The sequence below is a fragment of the Anser anser genome, assembly GCF_964211835.1.
Source record: "Anser anser genome assembly, chromosome: Z".
NCBI lineage: Eukaryota > Metazoa > Chordata > Aves > Anseriformes > Anatidae > Anser > Anser anser.
In genome coordinates, this window is record NC_139723.1 from 69,244,924 (window position 1) to 69,265,093 (window position 20,170).

Genomic DNA, 20,170 nt, shown 5'->3' on the forward strand with positions numbered 1-20,170 from the left:
GAAAATGCTGTTGTAGCCCTCAGTTCTGTGCTTCTTGTGTGCTCACTCATCAAAAGAGTTTACCTTCTCACATGTTCCCTTCTAAACTGTGTACTGAATTCACACAGGGTCTGATTTCAGTAAACTTTTTTTCTCTAATATCCAGACCCTGGCCAGAGGAGGATGATGGGTGCTCTTCCCCTTTTCCTGCACCTCGGTTTCTTGTCTTGTGTCTCTGGCTGAGCTATGGTTGAATACAAATAGTAAGAGGTTTTGGGGAGATTAGACTTCTACTTTCTTCAGAGAGACATCCAAAGAGGGTTAACAACTCCTGTGCAGGATGTTTTTTCACTGATTAATACAGTACTGCTGCATACCAACCTTTGCATTGAATGCAGTCTTTCCAATAAAAGACAAAACTGGTGTATTCAAGCTGGTAGCTGCTGCAGGAAGGTGGGACAAACTTTCTTACCCTCCACCTTGCCCACGTGGCAAGGCAGCGTGCTGCCACTGGCCGTAAACCAGACCTGTGGCATCTGATAACCTGCTCGTTAACTGAACTCCCATGCTGGCTTCATCTGCTCTTTGCACACTTACTCCAGCTGCAGACTGAGTCATGAGTGGGACAGAATCGTGAACATGTGGCATTACTCATAGGCAGTGATAATCATAACCAGATGTATACATGCTGGTTGCCTAAGGACAAGAAGAATCTGCCTTGTGTGCATGCTGCAGAAAGCATACTCTTGAATGCTACTGAACACGTGTACTTTGTCAGGTTATGCATTTCAAAAAGGAGGGAACGCTTTGAGAGGAATAAAATGGGAAATGACCGGTGCAGATGGGTTAGAAGTGAACATGAGGTCATTCATTATTAATTTTTGGATATTTTAGATGCTTTGACTTGTGAACAGCTACGGTAGTGTCTGTGGAGTAATAATCCTTCTGGGTCTTGTTTCCTACTTAGCAGGATGCCTTGATGCTTTAAGGGTTGAATTAAGGAGGAAGTTTATCCTCCTGTAACTATATCAGAATGATTAAGAAAAGAAATCAGGAGGTGTTTATTTGTGCTTCACTTCCTATTGAGTGTTTATTCTCTGCTTTACGCTTTGCATTGTTTCTGCTTCTCATGGACATAAACATGCTGGTTTTGATCTTTGGAGAAAAAAAGATTATTTAATATTAGCACAACTCAAAACGCTGCTGTTGCTTAAGACATCTTTTTCTTAGCTGACAGGTAGTTTTCATTACTACATCTCTTAAGTGCTTATTTTTGGTAGTACGTGAGCGGGCTTTAGAAACATCTCTGCAATAACCTGTCTGCTTCCTACTGAGGAAAAGTTCAGTGCTTTTGGGTTAGTGGGGAGCCCAACCATAAGAAAGAACAGGGACTGGCACAAGTTGTGCTGTGCTGGTTACAGGGATGTAGTACTTCGCAGGGAGCCCTGTTCAAACCATTGGTGACACGAACAATTCCGCAGGTCAGTGGAAGCTCTAGTATTTCAGCTGTGACCACACAGCTCCCCTGGTTTCGGAAGAGAAAACTGCAGCTTTAAACATACTCATGTGATGAATATCCCATCCCGAAGTGAGGGCAGGGTACCTGGAAATACCCTGCAGCTCAGTCTTTATCCTTAATGGGAAGGATTTCTTGGTTGTGGTGGTTGTTTTTGTTTTTAAAGTTCTCTTAGGCATGTTGAGACTTAGTGTCTTTGTGTCCTGGAGGCTTTCCCCAGCAGCAGGCCTGTTAACTAGATGGTCTCATTTTCTTGCTTCAGGTATCTACAGCAGAAAAACGTATGATTTGAGCATCTATAGGAGATCATGCGCAGGGAATCACTGGGAAGAGTGTTAGTTGAAAAACATGGTAATCTGAACTGCACAGAAGGAAGGATAGGAGCTGGAGGGTTTAAAATTCCAAACTGAGCATACATAATTTACGCTTAGGATGAGTTAAGGAGACATGGAAGAATCTCATGTCCCATGAATAGTCTTAGGCAAGATATATCTGGGAATTCAGAGCATTTTTCCTTAGTTTGTCTTTTGGTTTGTGGAGCAGGCTTAGAGAGCAGAACTAAATTTTTAACTGCAGGAATGGAAATGTTTACTTGTAGGTAACTTGGGCCCCTGACTGTTTGGGAAGCTTTGCTCCCCAGTATTTACAGTTACTTAATATTCCTTTCCCAGGTTCTTACATTAACACTGTTTGCCTTTTGTACATGTGGCAGGTAGGCTTTTAAAGGGTTATCTAAGTGAAAGGAATGACCGCTTCATACCCTATCAGCTGAAATACACCCATAATTGATAGCAGCTTTGTTAAGCTTAAAGCCTTTTATAGGAACTTCTAATGAGCCCATGCTTTGCTACCTTGTCTGTATTCTCAGTGTTCGTGTACAAAATCTTTGTGAACTGATCTCGTGTAGCTTGCTGTGTGAGACCATCTGGCATGAAGACAGAAGCAGGGGCGTTGCTTATGGCAAATCAGACTTTGGCACCTGGCACTGAGAAAGGAAACCTCATCTGCGGAGCGAGGAGAAGGATGTATTCATTCTGTTTCATAAAACCTTTATCTAACAAGTTCTAACAGAATGATAATACAGAAATGTGGGTTTTGTGTAACTTCAGGAAATGTTAAATAGCTCTATAATCTGCCTGTTTAAATAGCATATATCACCTCTAGCTTTCTTATGTTAGAGATCACTGCTGCATTTTTAACTGGATATTATGATGCCATGTCCATAACAACAATCTGTGGTGGACCAGTTTCTGGCCTCGGTTTTCAGCCCACTTCTAGGGTAGACTTCTGTTTTCTTCTATATTTTTGTCAGCATAAGGAATGGATGAAACCATATTGAAATCCATTTTCAGAGTGTCACCCAGGAAGCTGTGGTAGAGAATGTGTTTAAGGGTCAATTTGGCAGAGCTAGAGGGGTCAGTTTGGGTCTCGTTGGAACTGTTATCTCTGCGATGCTGCTGCCAGCAGCCCCTTCTTGTGGGAAATGTAGAGAGTTTGAGCAGCAGCCGTATCTGGGAACCTAGTGACCTAATAACAGATGCTGGATCCCAAAGAGCTATCACCATCCCCTCCCCTTGCTGCTCCTCCCTTACATTACACAGCTGACTCTCCTGTGTCAGCAAAACCATTCCATCTTGGCCTGGAGAACAGGAGGATGAGCATATCTGAACACCTCTTCTATCAACGTCCTCGCTTCCAAACTGTCCCTCCTGCCTTGGAAGGAGATGCTGCAGATGAAGACAATTGGACTGAGTTTTTAAAAAAACTCTTTACAATAGCTTTCAGACAGCAGCTATAAATTGTTGAACGTGCACCCTCTGTCTTCAGTGGCTGGAGTGACCCCGCTGCACGCAGGGCAGCTGTCAGAAATGGGCGCAGCTCAGTGATCGAATTGCTGTAACGGAGCTGGGCTTGGCTGCGGGTGGCCTGGGCACGTCGCTGGCTGCCCCCAACCCGGGGACGAGGAGCCGTGCTGCAGAGACCCAGCTGAGCTGCTGTGCTATTCCTGGGAGGGCAGTGTGTTTGTGTTGCCCAGGGTGGAGGCGGTGAGGAATCTCTGCAAAATGTAACTTGAGTTGCTTGTGAGCTCTCCCACAGCTCGTTGGGAAAGAACATCTTGTGTGCCCAAGGAAATAGGAAATTGTAGAAGAGCTGGAGAGCGGCTGGTATTTCAGTGACCTGGGCTCACAGCCCGATCCTTTAGCAGAGAGAGGACGTGCTAAACGAAAACGAAAGCCAGGTTTAGGCTTTTTTTTTGTACTTAGGCTACTAAATGCACCAGTCAAACTTTGGACTTGAAATCTTGTTTGTGTTGGGATTGGAGGTTGAATGAAACAATACGCAAACAAGGGCCTAGGAGCCTTTGACACAGTATTTTAGGTATGTCTATTTGCACAGCAGTGTTTCTTCACTTTCCCGAATGCTGCTGAACAGAGCTATGAATGTCCCTAATATGTTCCTGCCCACATGAAAGCTGAACACTACCCAGTCTTCAGAAACTAATGGAGAGGCATTTCCTACTGAAAGCATTTTGGCTGCTGCTTTGGGCAGAACCAAGCATGCTGCTCAAAGCAGAGATGAAAAATAAAGGACAACTGTTCATGCTGTGAAGCTCAAGTATGAAGGCACTCGTGCTTCTAAACTCGTATGCCCTCCCAGTGCACATTTAATATCAGTATTTAGGCTTTTTTGTAGTAAGTGAATGAAGCCGAATGTCTTCTCCACAGTGTGCTTTGGAAATTGTAGCTGTTGGTAGTGCTGAGGCTGCTGTGAAGTGGGTCCTGTGGGACAGAGATAAGAGCATTACCTTATGGTGCTCACCTTCCATTGAGGCTTCCATAACTTGGTAGATAAAACAGAAAAATATTTGATTTCGCTTGTTAGAAAAGGGCCTAGTGCTAGTATGTACAGTAGAATAAAAAGTTACTGTTTACCCTGCTTTATGGTAAAAATTATGTCAGTAAACAATTATTTCTGCAATGTACAGCCAAGCTGGGGCTGGAGGATTACTATTACTGAAGCTATTACTTATCTACTGGGAAGTATCTATAAAGTAGATTGACTGTACTCTGAATTGAGTTTGGCTTTTGAACTAGTAAATGACAGGATGTTTCCCCACTGCACGGGAGGGAGCTCTCAGTATCAAATGCCTTTTGATGGCAGTATGCAGCTGTCTTAGACCAGGTTAGTACATGCGTTGCCTTTTCTACCCAGTCTGGCCAAGTTTATTTCCTTAATTCATCCGTCCAATGGATCAGCCCTCTGACCAGCTCACTGTGCTCTAAACATCAGAGCTGGCACAGGGGTGCCAGCATGGAAAACAGGGTTAAAGTGTAAGAGGGGTGGACCCTTGAAGTAAGCGCAGATCTATGTCCTTTTCCTTCTCTGGAAGGGGAGAAATAATTCTGAGTCGTTCTTTCACCTTCATTTTCTTCACACTCAAAATAAAATGGTGGAGCAGATAAACCAGAGGTCATAAATGTGTGTTTTTAAGAAAATGAGTTCTTACTAAAAAGGCAAAATAAACATTTAAGTCTTTCACAGTTTTGTTTTTGTTTTAAAGCAAAAAAAACCAAAAACCCCAACTCACAAATGATCCATGAATTCTGCTATGTCTCTCTGGTGCTGTTAATAATAAAAACTTTGTTTACATTGTCTACTGTTTAAAATTACATGAGATAGGCGCTATCCGTATTAATACCAAGCTTTACATCAAACAGACTGCAATTTGACTTCTGGTTTGCAGGCAGTGTCTTGTTGGTTGGTGCCTGGGGCTCTGTGTTTATGTTCAGTGCTCTGGGTGTAAAGGGAGCTGTGGCACTTGCATGTAATGCTCTTACATAATCGCACGCCCGCCTGTGTGGCAGTTGTGCTGTTTCTCAGCACATCTTGTTTCTGTTGGGACACTTTCGTGCTGAGAATTGCAATTTTTACTCAGTTTCCTGGATTTCTTATACTGCTCTGATTTCCAGGGTCTGTGCTAGCTGAAATGTGAATAATAGCTCTTGTACAAAACAGCTTTTATGCAAAGGAAAATCTTGAGTTCCCTGTAACAAGCAAAAGGGAAGAGCTATCCTGCAAACCTCCACAGAAGTGGAAAGCTTGGAAGATGTGAAGGGGGGGATTTTCCCCCAGTGTTGTCTAGTGCAGGAGGGCAGAGGTCCTGGTCTGTGCTACTGGATTATCGAGCAGGCGTGGGACAGGAGACGGCAGGCCACCCACGTGTCTGTGGACACTTTCTGTTGCTTCTTATTTATTGTTATGCAAGAATCCGGGTGAATGTGTTGTCTTTTCCATTCTTTCGGAGAGCGGTGTTTGGGTAACAGCTTGCATTGAAAATACTGGACTGCAAGGTGTCTTGTATAAGCTGGTAGTAAAGGGGTGATTGGAGTACCCTCTCCTTACAGAGGGGCAACGCTTCCTAACTTACTGCTGGAGCTGAAGGATGGGCTGCTGCGTTGGCTGCCTGTGCATCCACAAAGCTTCCTGACGGGGGGATGGAGGGAGGATGGCGTCCTTCGATGTCCACAGAAACACAACTCTTCCCATCCTACAAATGTGCTGGCATCCTCAGTCTTTATTCTTACTTTCTTATCCCCAAATCTTCCGGAGAGTTTTGCCCTGTTTTATCGTAACTATTGAGGCTGGTGGTTCCTTTTTTCTAAGTCTAAAGGGCAGTACTATCACCTCCTGTGCTTTCTCTTCCTTCCATCCCTTCATCATTAGCAGCACAAACCCAGAACACACTACCTCTTTACCCCCTCTCCTCACCCCAGAAATCCCAAAGCCAACCGCATGCATGTGTACACGCACTCGAGGTGGCTTATGCATAACTATTTCAGAGCTGCTTGGTTTGGGAAAAAATCCTTACGGTGGGTTTCCACAACTCTGATTACTCTTCGTGGCTCTTGGGGCTTCTTGGGTCAGCTGACTTGCTCTTAGGGAGAAACCTTCCTAACTGCACTCAATCGTGGATCCAGAGAGTTATTACAACTGCAGTAGAATCTGGTGCCCATTAACAGAGCAAATAAATTAACAGCAACTGGGGCTGTTTCTTAATGCTCAGGTAGATACCGTGAAAACAAAGATTGACCGTGAGTAGTGGTCTATTTGCTTGCTCTTATAAAGTTAGTATTGGACTACTGTGGTCTCAAAGTAGGGCTTATTTCATAGGAAAACTGATCTTCTGCACCTTTTTTTTTTCCCCCCAGCTCTTTACCACTTTTACTCAGGCAAATCCAGCAGTGTTCTCTGATTCTCCCATGTCATGGGGGAAGGTTTCTATAGGAAAAACACATTTCCTTTCTGGTCTGCTATTAGTTTCGTGATGCTGTGAATGTATTAGGATTGATGAAACAAAAGTAAGGGAGAAAACAGTTACATCTCCAAAGGGAAACTGATCTTCCTATTCCTTAGGACAGAACAGGACACCTGTAGGGAGTGTGATTAACAAGGCCTTTTCATACCAGGAAATTCAAAATCCTGTTAAAGAAAACAATTTTCAGTCAGTGACAGGACAAGTTGATACGTACAAGCAGTAAGTCGTCCTGGGCGGAGTGGAAGAAAGAACCCCAAAACTTTCTCTGCTCTTTCCGTACTTGTGGGAGGACTGGCACTGCAGGAGGATTTTCTGTACTTTTTGTACCGCAAAATGTTTTGCTATACAGAAATCTTGCGTAATAGGTTTCTGGAAAAAAAGCTGAGAAGATACTAAATGAAAGATGATCTAGAATTTTTCAGATCTTTAGTTTTAATATTTTATAAATGACCTCAGTGGAACGAGTAGGTTTTAGCAGATGTAAGAATTTTGTGCCCTTAAGGCAGGGACGTGAGGTGTTAGCTGTTCGGAAATTCTCTCATGAAGCCGCAGATTACACCCCCAAAGTCTGTCTAGGAAATAGTCACCGTACTTTAAAATTAGGCAGGCAGGCGTGCGTATGTGTATTAATACTACTTCGGTGGAAGAGCAAATAGTTGAAAATTATGCTAGAAATGTTGAGTAGCAAATAATTCTCCAGTTGCAGAGACCCTTCCATTCATGTCTGCGGCTTCTTGCAAGAAGCCACAAAGTGGCTGTGAGTTTCTCTTCATTCCTGTATGTATTTTTAGAAATGAAGTACTAGACCATAGATTAAGAAGAAACTTGTGTTCAGGATGTGTGTGGTGTAGAGAACATATTTTCATTATAGAGTAAGCATTAGCTAGTGAAAGAAATGTTGGTGATTATTTAATCCTATTACAAGAGTGGTTCTGTGAAATCTATTTGTGCACTTTGAAAAACAAAAACATGAGAAACTGCAGGATGGAGTAGGGAAGAGAAATAGATCACAGCTGAATGGTGTTTCTGAAAGACCAGAGATGCTCAGAAACAGGATAGCAGGGAAGACAGCAGCAGTAACTTTACTGAACTGATAGGAGCATGTTGCTACCAGAACAGCTCTGGATGCTTGCGCTGCATTCGTAGGCTCACAAAAATTTCTCAGCCACAAGTGAAACACTGGTGAGAGGCATTACAATCATGTTAACCAGATGAAGTTTCCTGAAGGTGAAGTTTCCTAACATTCCTGCTGCTGCTTGTGTTGAAGAAAAGTTTCACCTGGAAGGCTTAATCCTTTTCAGCTGAGGAGGGAGGAAAGGCAGGGATTTGTTTCTGATTCCATTCATCTGTGTTGTGACTTTAAATAGGAGCAAAACCAGGCTCAACACCACCACCACCCAAAAAAACATACAACAAAGAAAGAACCAGAGGCATGCTTCGTGTATAGGGAGGGGATCTGTAAAGTCCAAAGTGATTGCCTCATGTTATCAGTCAGCAGGGCCAAAACAGCAGTAAGTGTGAATGCAGTTTAATGCCAGGGCATACGTATATGATGCATGTAATGCTATGTAAAGGGCTCTTAGGCACGCTTCTGGTATCAAGCTTGTTTTATTTTACATTTGATGGAATCAAAAGGCGAACTGACTGCTTTGTTTTGCTGAACATTACCGACCTGTTTCAGCCCAGGTTTGTTGCTGTTGTCTAAGACTGAGTCATGGTAGGAGGAACAATCTTTGGGGAGGGCATGACTGCCCGAGCCTATTAAAAGTAATGTGAATGTGAAGTTACCTGCTTAAAAATAACTCGGAATCTGCCATTGCAGCAGCTGGCTCGTAGGAGAAATGACTCTCCACCTAATGAGCAGTATCAGAAAGCACAATTGTAACCAGAACAGCTGTTACTTCTGAAATTAAACACAGCCGCCATCGGCCACACTGATGCTTCGCTGTGGTATGATTTCTCACCCTTCCCAGGCTGGATTCTGGAACAATATAAATCCACCCCCTAGCAGGGGGTGCAAGAAGGGCTTTGAGGATTTTCTGTACAGCTTCTGCAGCTGGTGCTGTTCAAGCCTGCAAGAAGTGCCTAGGACTGATAAAAGCCTGTAGCGAACTGCACATCTTCTACAGGTGATGAAGCAGCTCCAGGTCTTAATTATGGCTAGAGACTGCTCTCTTCATACAAATGAAACCTCCATGTAAATGTCAAAGCCAGCTTTCTTGCTTGCTGATTTGTAATGCAAAAGGAAAATAAGAAACTTGCCTTGAATATATGCTGCCTAGGGGAGATTCAAAGTACTTTAGTAATTTGATGTTGCGGACTGGTACAGCTTTTCAAAGCTTACTTTTTGTGAGGCTTGCCTCATTTTCTTCCTTCAGAAGTAAACTCAGTTTTCCCACCTATCTGCAGTTGCATAACCCTTTTTCTTAATATGACTGTATGCGTCTGCCAACTACCAGAAATGCTTACATGGAAAAAACTTTATTACAGCAAGGTATTTTTAGCTGCCTTCAGCAGAATTCAGTGGGAATAGGGAAAGGGGAAAGAACAGCCAGTATCAAATCATCAGCCAGCCCTTTGTAGACTACCAGCATGTGTTCTGTGGACCCACCTCTGCTCTCTCTGACACCTGGTCTACTTGAAGTAAATCCAGAAGTAGTGTTAATGTAAGACCATTACAACACCCTTCATTAGAAGAACTATGTGACAGATAACTCACAAAGAGGCTGAACAGTTTCCCCTTTTTCCTTGTGGTAAAATTAAGGTCCCCAGAAATATGCGGAGTGCTGCTACTTAAAGGAAAATATTTTCCAGTTCAGGCTTAGCCGAAGCTTCTTCAGAGTCTGATTTCATTCTGACCTTGCTATTAAAGAGAAGCAGTTATGGATAGTGTTGATCTTTTTGACGGTCCATTTATAGCTTAAAAAGTCAGCATGTCAAAGTCATGATGCAAGTTACTCAGAGAAACCAACCAAACATTCCTCAAATGTTTAACTTTGGAAAGTAGCACCTCTGCATCTACAGTGCGTGCTCTATGCCCATATTGACACTGTAAATGTGGTGCTTCTAAAAGGTAGCCATGGCTTTTGAGGCTGGCAGCGGAGGGATTTACCAAGAGCTTAGTATGTTGTCTCAGTGCCTGAAGTCTGTCTTAGTTTGCTTCTGTGATTTTGCAAGACTGTCAATTAAGGTTTTGTACTAGACCTGGAGTTCCTAGATGGTATTGAAAGACATACTTGATGTTAAATATAACTTCCAACTGTATTGTTCTCCCCAGTAAATACAGTAACTATGCTGCCTCTTTCGGTAACAAGATCATGTTCCAGAATAAATCTAGTGATGTTTACAGGGTGGACAGTTAGAAGTTCCTCTTATGGCTGAAATAAGAGGTCTCTGTCGTAGATAGGACAGAGGAGACGCACGGTAAAGATCCTGCCTTTTTTTTTGTGGTGTCATGGAATGAGTTTGAGACAACACATCAAAAGCACAGCCATATATATAAGATAAGTAAGAGCTGAGGGGGAGAGAAAAAGAATGGAACCTGCATACATCCATTTGTTTACCAGACTAGTAACATGGTTAGTACGCAGCTGGAAAGGACTGGGAATAGGTTAAGTGAAATAAACCACAGACGGCTGAGGAATGTGATCCTAGATCTAGATCATGATACTTGTTGGTTGTAACACGTAACTACAGCTGGAATGTTATGCTAGAAGTTTGGTAGTACTAAAGGTGATGGAACTGGGAATAAAGCTTAAAAGGCTTAAAAATTGGCCAGCTGTGTGCATAGACTATGTGAATGTTACTCAGGGTGCTATTGTGCTTCCTGCTTAGAGCAAGATGGGGCTCTACATTTGTAAGACGTACGTTTCTGGATGTTGCCATGTCTCTGAACACAGGTTTAACTCAACTCTGAACAGACTGAAGGCAATTTAATGTAACTGCTTTGTATTTACAGCATTTTATATCAATTTTTCTTTTTTTTGCTTTAGCTTTACCTTCAGGCCAGGATGAAAGGAGACTGGGCAAGACTTGTACGTCCCACCCTACAATTTGGTCTGATTGCTGCATCCATCTACGTGGGTCTGTCACGTGTTTCTGATTACAAACATCATTGGAGTGATGTTTTAACAGGACTCATCCAGGGAGCGCTGGTAGCTATACTCATTGTAAGTAGCTCCTGAAGTGCGTGCTCGTGTTCTGAATGCTGTGTCTATAAACAAAATGGTAGAACAGTGGGCTGTGTTCTACCTTCCTATTGTTTTGAAAATTGCCGAAGAGTGGGGAGAACAGCTCCTTGAACTGGGTGCAGTAATACTGCTGCAGGTAGTGAGGCAGACTCTGGGCCAGTGATGCAGTAGAGGCTCTTTTCCCTGTTAGACAAAATAAAACTCTGCCAGCACAAGAGCTTTGCAAGTAACTGAGATGGAAACAGCCAACTACAAAAACACCTGGGGCTCTATAAAACACCTTTTGTTTCTAGACAAGTTCTAAATCCCAAGTATAATAACAGGAAAACTGAAAACTGTGTATATGAGGTAAGCAGGGGAAAAAAAAAAAAGCCAAGGCACCTCTAAGCATAAGGGCAGAGCCTCTGCAGCCTGGGGGAAGGGTCAGATTAAGGAGGAGACTTCTGGTCCAGAGACATGAACTAACTGAACGCGCAGTGAAGTTACCCAGAACTGAGGCTCACCCATAAGGAATGGCTTGTTTTCAGACCGATTTTTCTGTTTGAATTGCTAGAATGAATTAATGCAGTTTGTATGGCTTCCCAGGCCTGCTACGGCTTTGCTATCTGTTAAATGACTTTTATGTTTTTAGATTACACTAAAGTTGTTCTGATACAACCCCAAATTCTAAGAGTTGCAGGCAGTGAGAAATGCCACAGACCAAAGAGGTGCAGGGTATTTCTATTACAGAAAAGGTATCAGGGCTTAAAAGGATGTTTTTAAAAAGATGCTTGATTATGCAAGAATGAGTAGGAAGTGGCATTACCGTGAACAAAGAGGAGTTGAAAGATAAAGGAAATTAAAAAAAAAAAAAAAAACAAAACTGAAAGTGTTCACCTCCAGAACCAGTAAATGAGCATGCTGGATACCTGGGAATGGCTCACTAAATTGAGTGAACTCAGCATTGAGGTGTAAGCTGAAATGTACCCAGTGTGCAGCTGAAGCAGCATGCTGGTAAATCAGTCCCCAGCACGGAGTGTGGCTTCTTCAGTCACCTGAAGCTGCCTTCTGCAGTTCTGAGGTTTGCAATGGGAGGGGAAGAGGTGATGTAGGAAGGGAAAGGATCACAAGGGAAGGTTTCTTATTGTACTGGATGCAGCACTGTACCTAGCACCTGTACTGGTATGACTTGGAGAAGAAGGATGTGGGGGGTTGGGGGCACAGCAAGCTGCAGAATGAGATCAAGGCCACCAGCTTTTAAAGAAATGCAAATAAATGACGCTTATGAAAAACTGAACGCTTGCTCAGCTAAAAGCACAAGCTCCTCTAGCGATTTTCTGTTGGTTTAATCTGTTTAGATTTTGTTAATTTATCTTAGAGTATGAAAGATATTTTCCTGTAAAAGCATTTACCCATTGTTTACAAGAGGAAGAGCTTAACACTAATTTGTTCGTTTAGGTTGTGTATGTGTCTGACTTCTTCAAAGTGAGAGGATGTACGTTTCAACCAAAAGAGGATTCCCATACAACCCTGCATGAGACGCCAACAAACGGAAATCACTTTGGCAGCAATCATCAACCATGAAGAATGATCACTTCAACTGACTTGGTCTCTGAAAGGAAAACAATTTCATCAGTCAACTATGTAATATAAGTAAATGCCTTTAAGGGACTGCTGCTGCTCTTGGATGCTCACTTTTCCTGTATATAGTAACACTTACTACAGTTATGTATATCTAAAATTTAAATTGCTGTTGGTTCAAGCTCTTGCTTAAAAAAAAACAAAGCTAGTCAAACTGTAAATTTTTATTAAAAATGTGGTAACACTTCTACGACATACACTGCTGTTTGTACATGCCTTGTTGAAATTATTGTGGTTTAAATACACACAATTAAAACAATGTCTTGACTGAAGATGTGAAATGGGAATTGATTTTGTATCGTCCTCAGAATATTCCTTCTGTTACAGGTAAAGGCTTGCAGCAAAAACAATATCTCTCTTGATTTTTGTAATACCTGTGGAAAAGGAAAAAACATTAATATCTAGCACTATAATTGAAACAATTACTTCTATTTTGTTACAAGTACAGCTATAACAACACATGTTAAGCCATAAATGAAAGTCATTGTACTTTCAGTCATTGTACATTTTCAGTCACACATTTGCACACAGAAACAACACTACTTAACTACTTATTAGGTAAAGCTTTCTAATGTCTATGTTACCTTATACGGAGAGCAAGACTGTTCGTTACATGAAGTCAATTAGTCAAAAAAAAAAACCACACAACACAACCCCGAGCCTTGCCTTTCTTATGCTTTATAGAATAACTTACATTGTGGAATTTGAATACCTACCCTCTGCAAACTTGTTTTCCAGCTCTGTGTTTCCAATAGCTTTTGCAGCCTGGCACATCTGTCGGAGCAGTTCCTCCAGCCTTCTCATACAACGAATTATGCTACCTGTATAAAAAGAGTGAGGGACTGACCGCTTTGCATCTCCTGACCAACACCTCACTGAAGAATTCAGCTGCTTAAGCCCCCCCCCGCCCTTGACACAAAGCAATACATCTTTCTCCAGCCCTGTTGAGTAACTTTCAGAACTCACCTACACAAATGTGCAAGAAGAGCCATGTAGCTTAAGCCATGTGTAGTCTAGCTCACTGTTGTTTTGTACCTTTTCCCATCAGACATCTCCTTGAAGTTACTGTTTGTCCTGTCCTGTTTTTGTTTTGTTCTAATGCTTTTGCAGCCTCTAACACTCTCTGCTGAGGAGACTTTTGGTTTGGTAATTCCCAGGAGATTTTTCGTTCAAGTATTTGTCAAGACCTCCCTCAAACATGCTACTTGCACAAGTCTGCTGCTTTAAGAACTACCACATTAGTCATCTTGAACTAGGCTCCTGTTTTTCTTTAAATTAGTCCTAGTTGTTTTGATGGTAGAGACAGTAAATTGTATACCTTAGGCAGCTGTGCTTGCCACGTGTGTGGACCACTATACCATTAATACCTGTTGCCTACACTTGCTTCCACAAAAGTCAGTCTGGAACTGATTAACAGGGTACTCAGCTCAGTTCAACCAGTCTTCTCTCCTGCTGTAAAACAGTAATCTCCATTTCTTCCCACCACATTTCAATTTAATGACAACTCATTTTCATTAACCTATCGCTGCGCCTCCTACTTGCAGCAAGCACATTTCTGGAGCTCCTGGGCTTACGATGGAGCCTGAAGACATGGCCACTTACCAGAAATACAAGCTTTCACGCTGCAGTTATTTGCAACCAAAAGCAAAAACTTGACCATCGCTACTGATAAAACAACAGAATGCCATCTATTTTTAATACTTCCTTTATGGCTTGTGATGGCACACCATCAGCTCCAGACTTCTGTGCAGGAAGTTCTGCTACAGCCTGTTAGCCTGGGCGGCAGCACAAAACTCTCTCACCCATGAAGAACACAGGCATCCAGAAAAACACTTTTTATTGCGTTTGGGAGCTCATGAAAAGCCAAGTTAAAAAAGCAAAAGTGGTGGGTGGCTTCCAGTGAGCTCTAATTGCCTGGCCCATTTTCTGCCTCCTTAGTGAAATCAGCGCACAGCAGTGAAGCTGGGGCTCCCTGTACTCAGCAGCTCATCCCTGCTGATACCATACTGCCTGGACAGCAAAGAGGAAAACAGCACTGAAATCCTATACCACAGGGGAACAACCTCTGTGGAAAATAAGCCAGGGAACACAAATACCTTATATAAGGATTTGTATTTATCAAAATAAGGACTTGTATTTTTTTTTATTTTTATATTTTAAATCACTATGGCAACTTGGGTAACCTGCACAAACTCTTGCGATTTAGTAACACTACCCTGCATTTAGGTAAGTGACAAGGGATGTCCGAAAAGCTTTCCATCCTTCTGGACAATGCAGAGAAAAATCAGTCCATTACAAAGTGGAGGGAAGACCCGCATCAATGTCTGCCACAAGAACTAACCTCAAAATGCACCCTTAAGATTTAATTTTGAAGGAGCCTGCACTGTTCTCATCAACAGAAGGCATGCCAAAAAGACTAGGACAAAGCTGACTGACTAGCCTTAACCAAAGCAGGATAAATAGGAAATGTTACTGCCACTGCATATTCTAAACAGTCAAGAGCAGACATACAAAAACACAAGGCAGCTACTGCTGTTTTTGTGTTCCCCTCACTCAAGATGTATCAGCAGCAGATGTAAGGCTCAGACATTAATTTCCACAAGGCACTTGCTGAACGCAAAACTAAAAGACTGCCAGGATTCCTGTTGGTCACAGGCAACCTGGTTTAGGAGGTTCCTGGGTCTAGGAATTGAGTTTCTAAACACAGGAATGCGGTTGTGTTAAGGCCTCCCCTTTGTAACACAGCATCTGAGAGAAGCAAGGCAACGGTGACAGTAATAACTTCACAAAGGATTTCCAGCATCGGTCATTACATACAGAACTGTAAGACTGGGGAACCAATCCTACCATTCCTCGCAACTTTTGACATACTTGATAAAAGAAGAAATTAGGTTTTTATTCTGGTGGGACCTTCACTTGAATGGTTTGTTTTTTTAAGGAAGCATGTGGGCTTGAAGTCACTCTACTTTTAACATAATGAAAAGTCCTCAGTACACTTCCTGAAGGGACAGTTTCTAGTTCTCCAGTTTTAGGAACAAAATTAGCCCAGGTGACAGGTTACTCTAGACTTTTCAAATACCTGCTCTGCACTGCTGTGATGACCCATCCAAAACAGAATTGGTTGCCACCTCTCACTTCTGTCATTGTTATGACAGCAGGAGGAACTTTAACAAGTAAATAAAATACTTAACTGCAATGAGAAGTGTAAAAGCTGTACTTTTTTCTCAATGGCAAGCATTTGGAACATGGTATTTTTGCTCTAACTAGCAAAGGTAACCATTACCATTTGTTGCAATGGTTAGGATTTCTGAGTTTTTCGGACAACTTAAAAAAATTTAAGATACCCCTTAAGTCTTCTGCAGGTTCTAATTTATCAGCAGTGCAGCTATAAATTTTAATATATAGTAAACAATTTTCCCACATGGTTTTAGCCATGCAGACACTTCAATATATCAGAGTTAAGAAACTCTGTGATCTATTGTAAGGCTATTCAGAACTCAGACATTTTTGTGTATCTGTCATCCCCCCAAAGAAGAACTGATTAACATACCTTCAAAGACATCAGTCATCTTGCAAATGTGAGCAAAGCTAGCTCCATTTGCCCATGTATACACAACATCCATGAGGTTGGGTCTGAAAGAATTTAAGTAATTTTCTTCATCAATTTCCAGTTTTGCTTCTGCTGATACCTTGGCAATTCTCTTAGCACACTCCTTTAAAATAAAATATTTAAAATTTATGGTAAGCTTTAACAGATTAAGCGTTTAACCAACAGAAATGTTTGCACAGTATTAGGTACTGCACACAAGACAGTTTCCTTTCTAGTGTGAAATTATTCCGAAAAATAAACCACGGATCACATTATTATTTAAATGTGCCTGCACCAACAGCTACAGTGTTGTAAGCAAGCTTATACAAAGTTTTTAAAGGCATGTTCTAAATTAGAATTAAGATTTATTGTGAACAAGACAACTTATTATTACACACAGCAAAACCACATGCAATCAGCGCCAGCCAAGTCCAAAACCAAGTCTTCATCACGTGCTTTTTATACAATAAACTTCAAACACACTAGCATTAACCCTGAGCTCAGGCAGATTTCTAATAGGCAGATTACCTGCATTTGCCGAAGTGGTCCTGCCAACTGCTCTGTCAGTTTTGGCATTTCACTGGACTGAAAAAGAAGATATTAAATAACATCACACACTAAAAGAAGATATTAAGGAACATCATTCACTCCCATGTATTTGTCCTAAATCAAATCAGATGCAAAAACAAAAGTTACGATGTATGCCAACGTCATCTTAAATGTTTCCTGTGACTTCTCAAACCTATTATCAAACTCTCTTAAGTCTACTGAATCCCTCAAGTGCTTGTTTCTCAAAGTAAACCAGGAAACAAATCATTCATGCACATAACAATAATAAGGAAAAAAAAGTACTTGCTTTCTGAACACTGCAAGAATTCCCTTTATTTGCTGTTCAATTGCTTTGAAGTGCCAAAATGCTCACCATTTACTACTTCATCTGTGTTATAAGCTTTTTGTTCAGAATATAAAAAGCAAATGATTTTAATAACTTAAACATGAATGGTTATGTAAGAAAATACAACTATTCAAGTGCAGCAACGTTTTTATGTTCTACCTATTTAGACTCGAGTACTACTGCTGTGTGAACCACAGTATTTTGTTCTAATACTTAAATTTTCTGTTGCTTATCAACAATGGCTTACCTTAGCATCCCTTCTGCTAACAAGATTTATTTGTTAGCATTGCTACTTTTCACCTTTGAAATCAACCTGAGTGATACATCCTGCTAGCAATCTGCAGGGAAATTCTATATGGAAGTTTATTTCTACTGAATTTTCCTGATGCTAGTAAACCTCTATATAGCTTGCAGGTGGGAAAACAAAGGCATCATATGTTAAATGTCCATGGTTTTGCATTACAAATCCATGTAATATTGCCATTTTCATCAATAGGTCAAGGGCACTATCCAAATAACAACACAGGCATATCTCAATTAGAAATACCCTCACGCCAGAGTGGAAGGAGCAGGTATTGAATAATTTCAAGAAAAGAATCTAGCAATCTGTTAAAAGACAAGGGTGGGTTGTTGGGTGTATGTGTGTGTGTAGGCATTCACACAAGCACATGTTGTATGCTGAGAATCTACTGATAATATTGCTTCAGTGCATGAAGGAGAAACAGCTACAGATTTGTTACAAGGACTGCTATCTTACACAACCTTTAGCATGTCACCTGTCAAGGAAAGAGACTTTGGCCCTAAAGTTGCAGTACTTTTGTTTATGTCATAAACCCTTAGGAAATGATAAAATACACAACAGCTTGTATTGTTGCGATCAATTTCTGGAACTGACTTAAAATTACTGCTGTTGGTAGACAGCAATGTCTAGAATTCATGAACTCAAGAAGTAACTCACGTTCTCTTGAAACACAAAACAGCTTAGCAGTGCAGTTGCCTGTTCTGCGGATAAGTCATTGAAGAGACCATTGAACATCATTTCTGTCAGAAGAAGTTCATCAGCACTAAAATAAAGAGAAGGAAGCTTAGAGAAAAGACCTAAGAAATTGTAATTTAATTTTACTTAATGGAACACCAGAAATAGGTGTATTAGCTTTTTGAGAGTGATGTCAATGAATCTAGACTACAAATAATCTCTCTTAATAGTTCATAAAAGTTAATACTAATAGTTGCTTTAGACAGCTTTTATCAGATAGGACATCAAGAAATTGAAAAGAACAGAGGACATAATTAGGCAGTTCATGAAAAGGACTAAAATTGGTAATGTTGCTGATCAAAGAGATTCAACTGGGTATTTCCAAGACAATGAGAAAAGGAACAAATTTGTTCCAATTTCCTTGTAGAATAAAAGACTTCATAAATTCTAAAAAGGAAATGCATGATGCTGATACAAAATTCAAACCTACTACTTGGATAATGCATTGAATTGTTGATACAACTGCACCTTTATTTTTGGAGTTTATCAGACAATGCATGGGATGGGGAAAAATATATTTTGTTTTTTGTTTTCTTTTTTAAACGAAGAAATACATAACTCATTAGCAAACAGTCGTTGAAGGTGAGGAACTTGATAAAATCCTGATGCACCTCACCCATTTGCTACCAAATTTTGCAGGGAAACGTTTGCTAGATACATAGTTAGCACCTCTCAAGACAATCTAAAAGACAAGCAGTAGAGTAGTCATTGTAACTTATGAAAATACACAATTCTCTCGATATCTGGGTTGCACCCTGAAGTACTGACTCCAATTCATGAGTTTCCATGGAACCTTTAGTATATGTTTCAATACATATATATACCTGCTAAATGCATTAGCATTTACAGCGAAACACATCGCTTCCATGGATTTGTTCCAACAGCCCTATGGAACCAATTAAGCTGTATTCTAAACCTGTCAGTGACTTGGTAATTACTGACAATCACTGTTACACCCATATTTGTGAGTGACTCTGTTAAGAGTTCCAGCAAGTGGGACCACAGAAAATGAGATGATTCCCTCGCGTAATGTGTAACATTAAACAATACATACTATTGCCTGAACTCTGTAAGAAAATAGCCATTTTTCTGGCATTCTAACATCCACATTTTAATATCCATTGTATTTTGTCCTTTAGGTGCCATTTAATCAGTACCTTCCTTTTGTAACACAGATTTGGTAGTCTAAGAAGAATCTTCCTTCTAATGGTCTCATTACATTAAAACATAAACATGAACAGTAATTTCAGCAAGGACAGCGAAGTGTGTATGCATGACAATAAGCACTTTGCACAGAAACCAATTACCTGCTGATTTCACAAGCAACCCGTCCTTTCATCTCAATAACATCTGAAGATGTGGCAAATCCCAGCCTTCTCAAAACACGCTTGCGGCATTTGAGTTCATCCATTTGTAGGACTGTTCTGGCTTTTTTCAGTTCTCGCTTTGCTGCTTTGATATCCATAGCAATCTAGGGGTGGGTCAGAAGGAGAGAATGTAAGTGTTGCTTGATTAACAGATTCAACTGTTTAAAGACATTATTTAATATACATTAAAGCCTCAGAACTACAGAATATGGACATACTAGCTACATGGACATATACGGACTTCGTAACTCTATTAAGAAGGTTTAAAATGAAGTTCAAAACCAAACCAAAACAACAACAAAAAATCCACAACAGTATCCATTCATACATAGGAAATTTGGCAAGTCTGGGAAGTTAAGCTGTTTACCCAGAAGGGGAAGGAAAAAAAAAACTGAAAAAAAACTACAGAAGAAATCTCTGGTCTTGATGACTTTCTGAAACCCGTTACTACATCTTACTTGTGAACTACTCCATCAGATATAAACCAAATGCATTATTTCCTGCAATTACAGCTTCTCCAGTTTCTTATAGTTCAAGTCATTGTCAACATCCTGACAGCAGTGTGTGTACAGCCCAGATACCCTCACGGAAGACTGCTTGGTCCATCAGGTCTTGCCACAAGCAACTTTGTGCTGCCCATAACATAACTAAGCTTGCTTCT

At 40.9% G+C, this 20,170-nt stretch overlaps 2 protein-coding genes across 3 annotated transcripts in view; one reads left to right on the plus strand and one right to left on the minus strand.

Moving 5' to 3' along the window:
* Positions 1 to 12,894, plus strand: part of PLPP1 (phospholipid phosphatase 1) — a 61,159-nt gene extending 48,265 nt beyond the window's left edge. For both annotated transcript variants that reach the window (XM_083816991.1, XM_083816992.1), the window contains exons 5-6: positions 10,805 to 10,981; positions 12,440 to 12,894. In XM_083816991.1, the coding sequence (XP_083673117.1) occupies positions 10,805 to 10,981; positions 12,440 to 12,565 (303 nt within the window). In that variant the 3' untranslated portion in view covers positions 12,566 to 12,894. The remainder of the gene's footprint in view (positions 1 to 10,804; positions 10,982 to 12,439) is intronic.
* MTREX (Mtr4 exosome RNA helicase) overlaps positions 12,769 to 20,170 on the minus strand; it is a 46,973-nt gene continuing 39,571 nt past the window's right edge. Inside the window, exons 22-27 of the mRNA XM_083816981.1 lie at positions 19,450 to 19,613; positions 18,065 to 18,170; positions 16,740 to 16,796; positions 16,173 to 16,335; positions 13,339 to 13,443; positions 12,769 to 12,996 (exon numbers count right to left, since the gene is read on the minus strand). Coding sequence (XP_083673107.1) covers positions 12,944 to 12,996; positions 13,339 to 13,443; positions 16,173 to 16,335; positions 16,740 to 16,796; positions 18,065 to 18,170; positions 19,450 to 19,613 — 648 coding nt within the window. The 3' untranslated portion in view covers positions 12,769 to 12,943. The remainder of the gene's footprint in view (positions 12,997 to 13,338; positions 13,444 to 16,172; positions 16,336 to 16,739; positions 16,797 to 18,064; positions 18,171 to 19,449; positions 19,614 to 20,170) is intronic.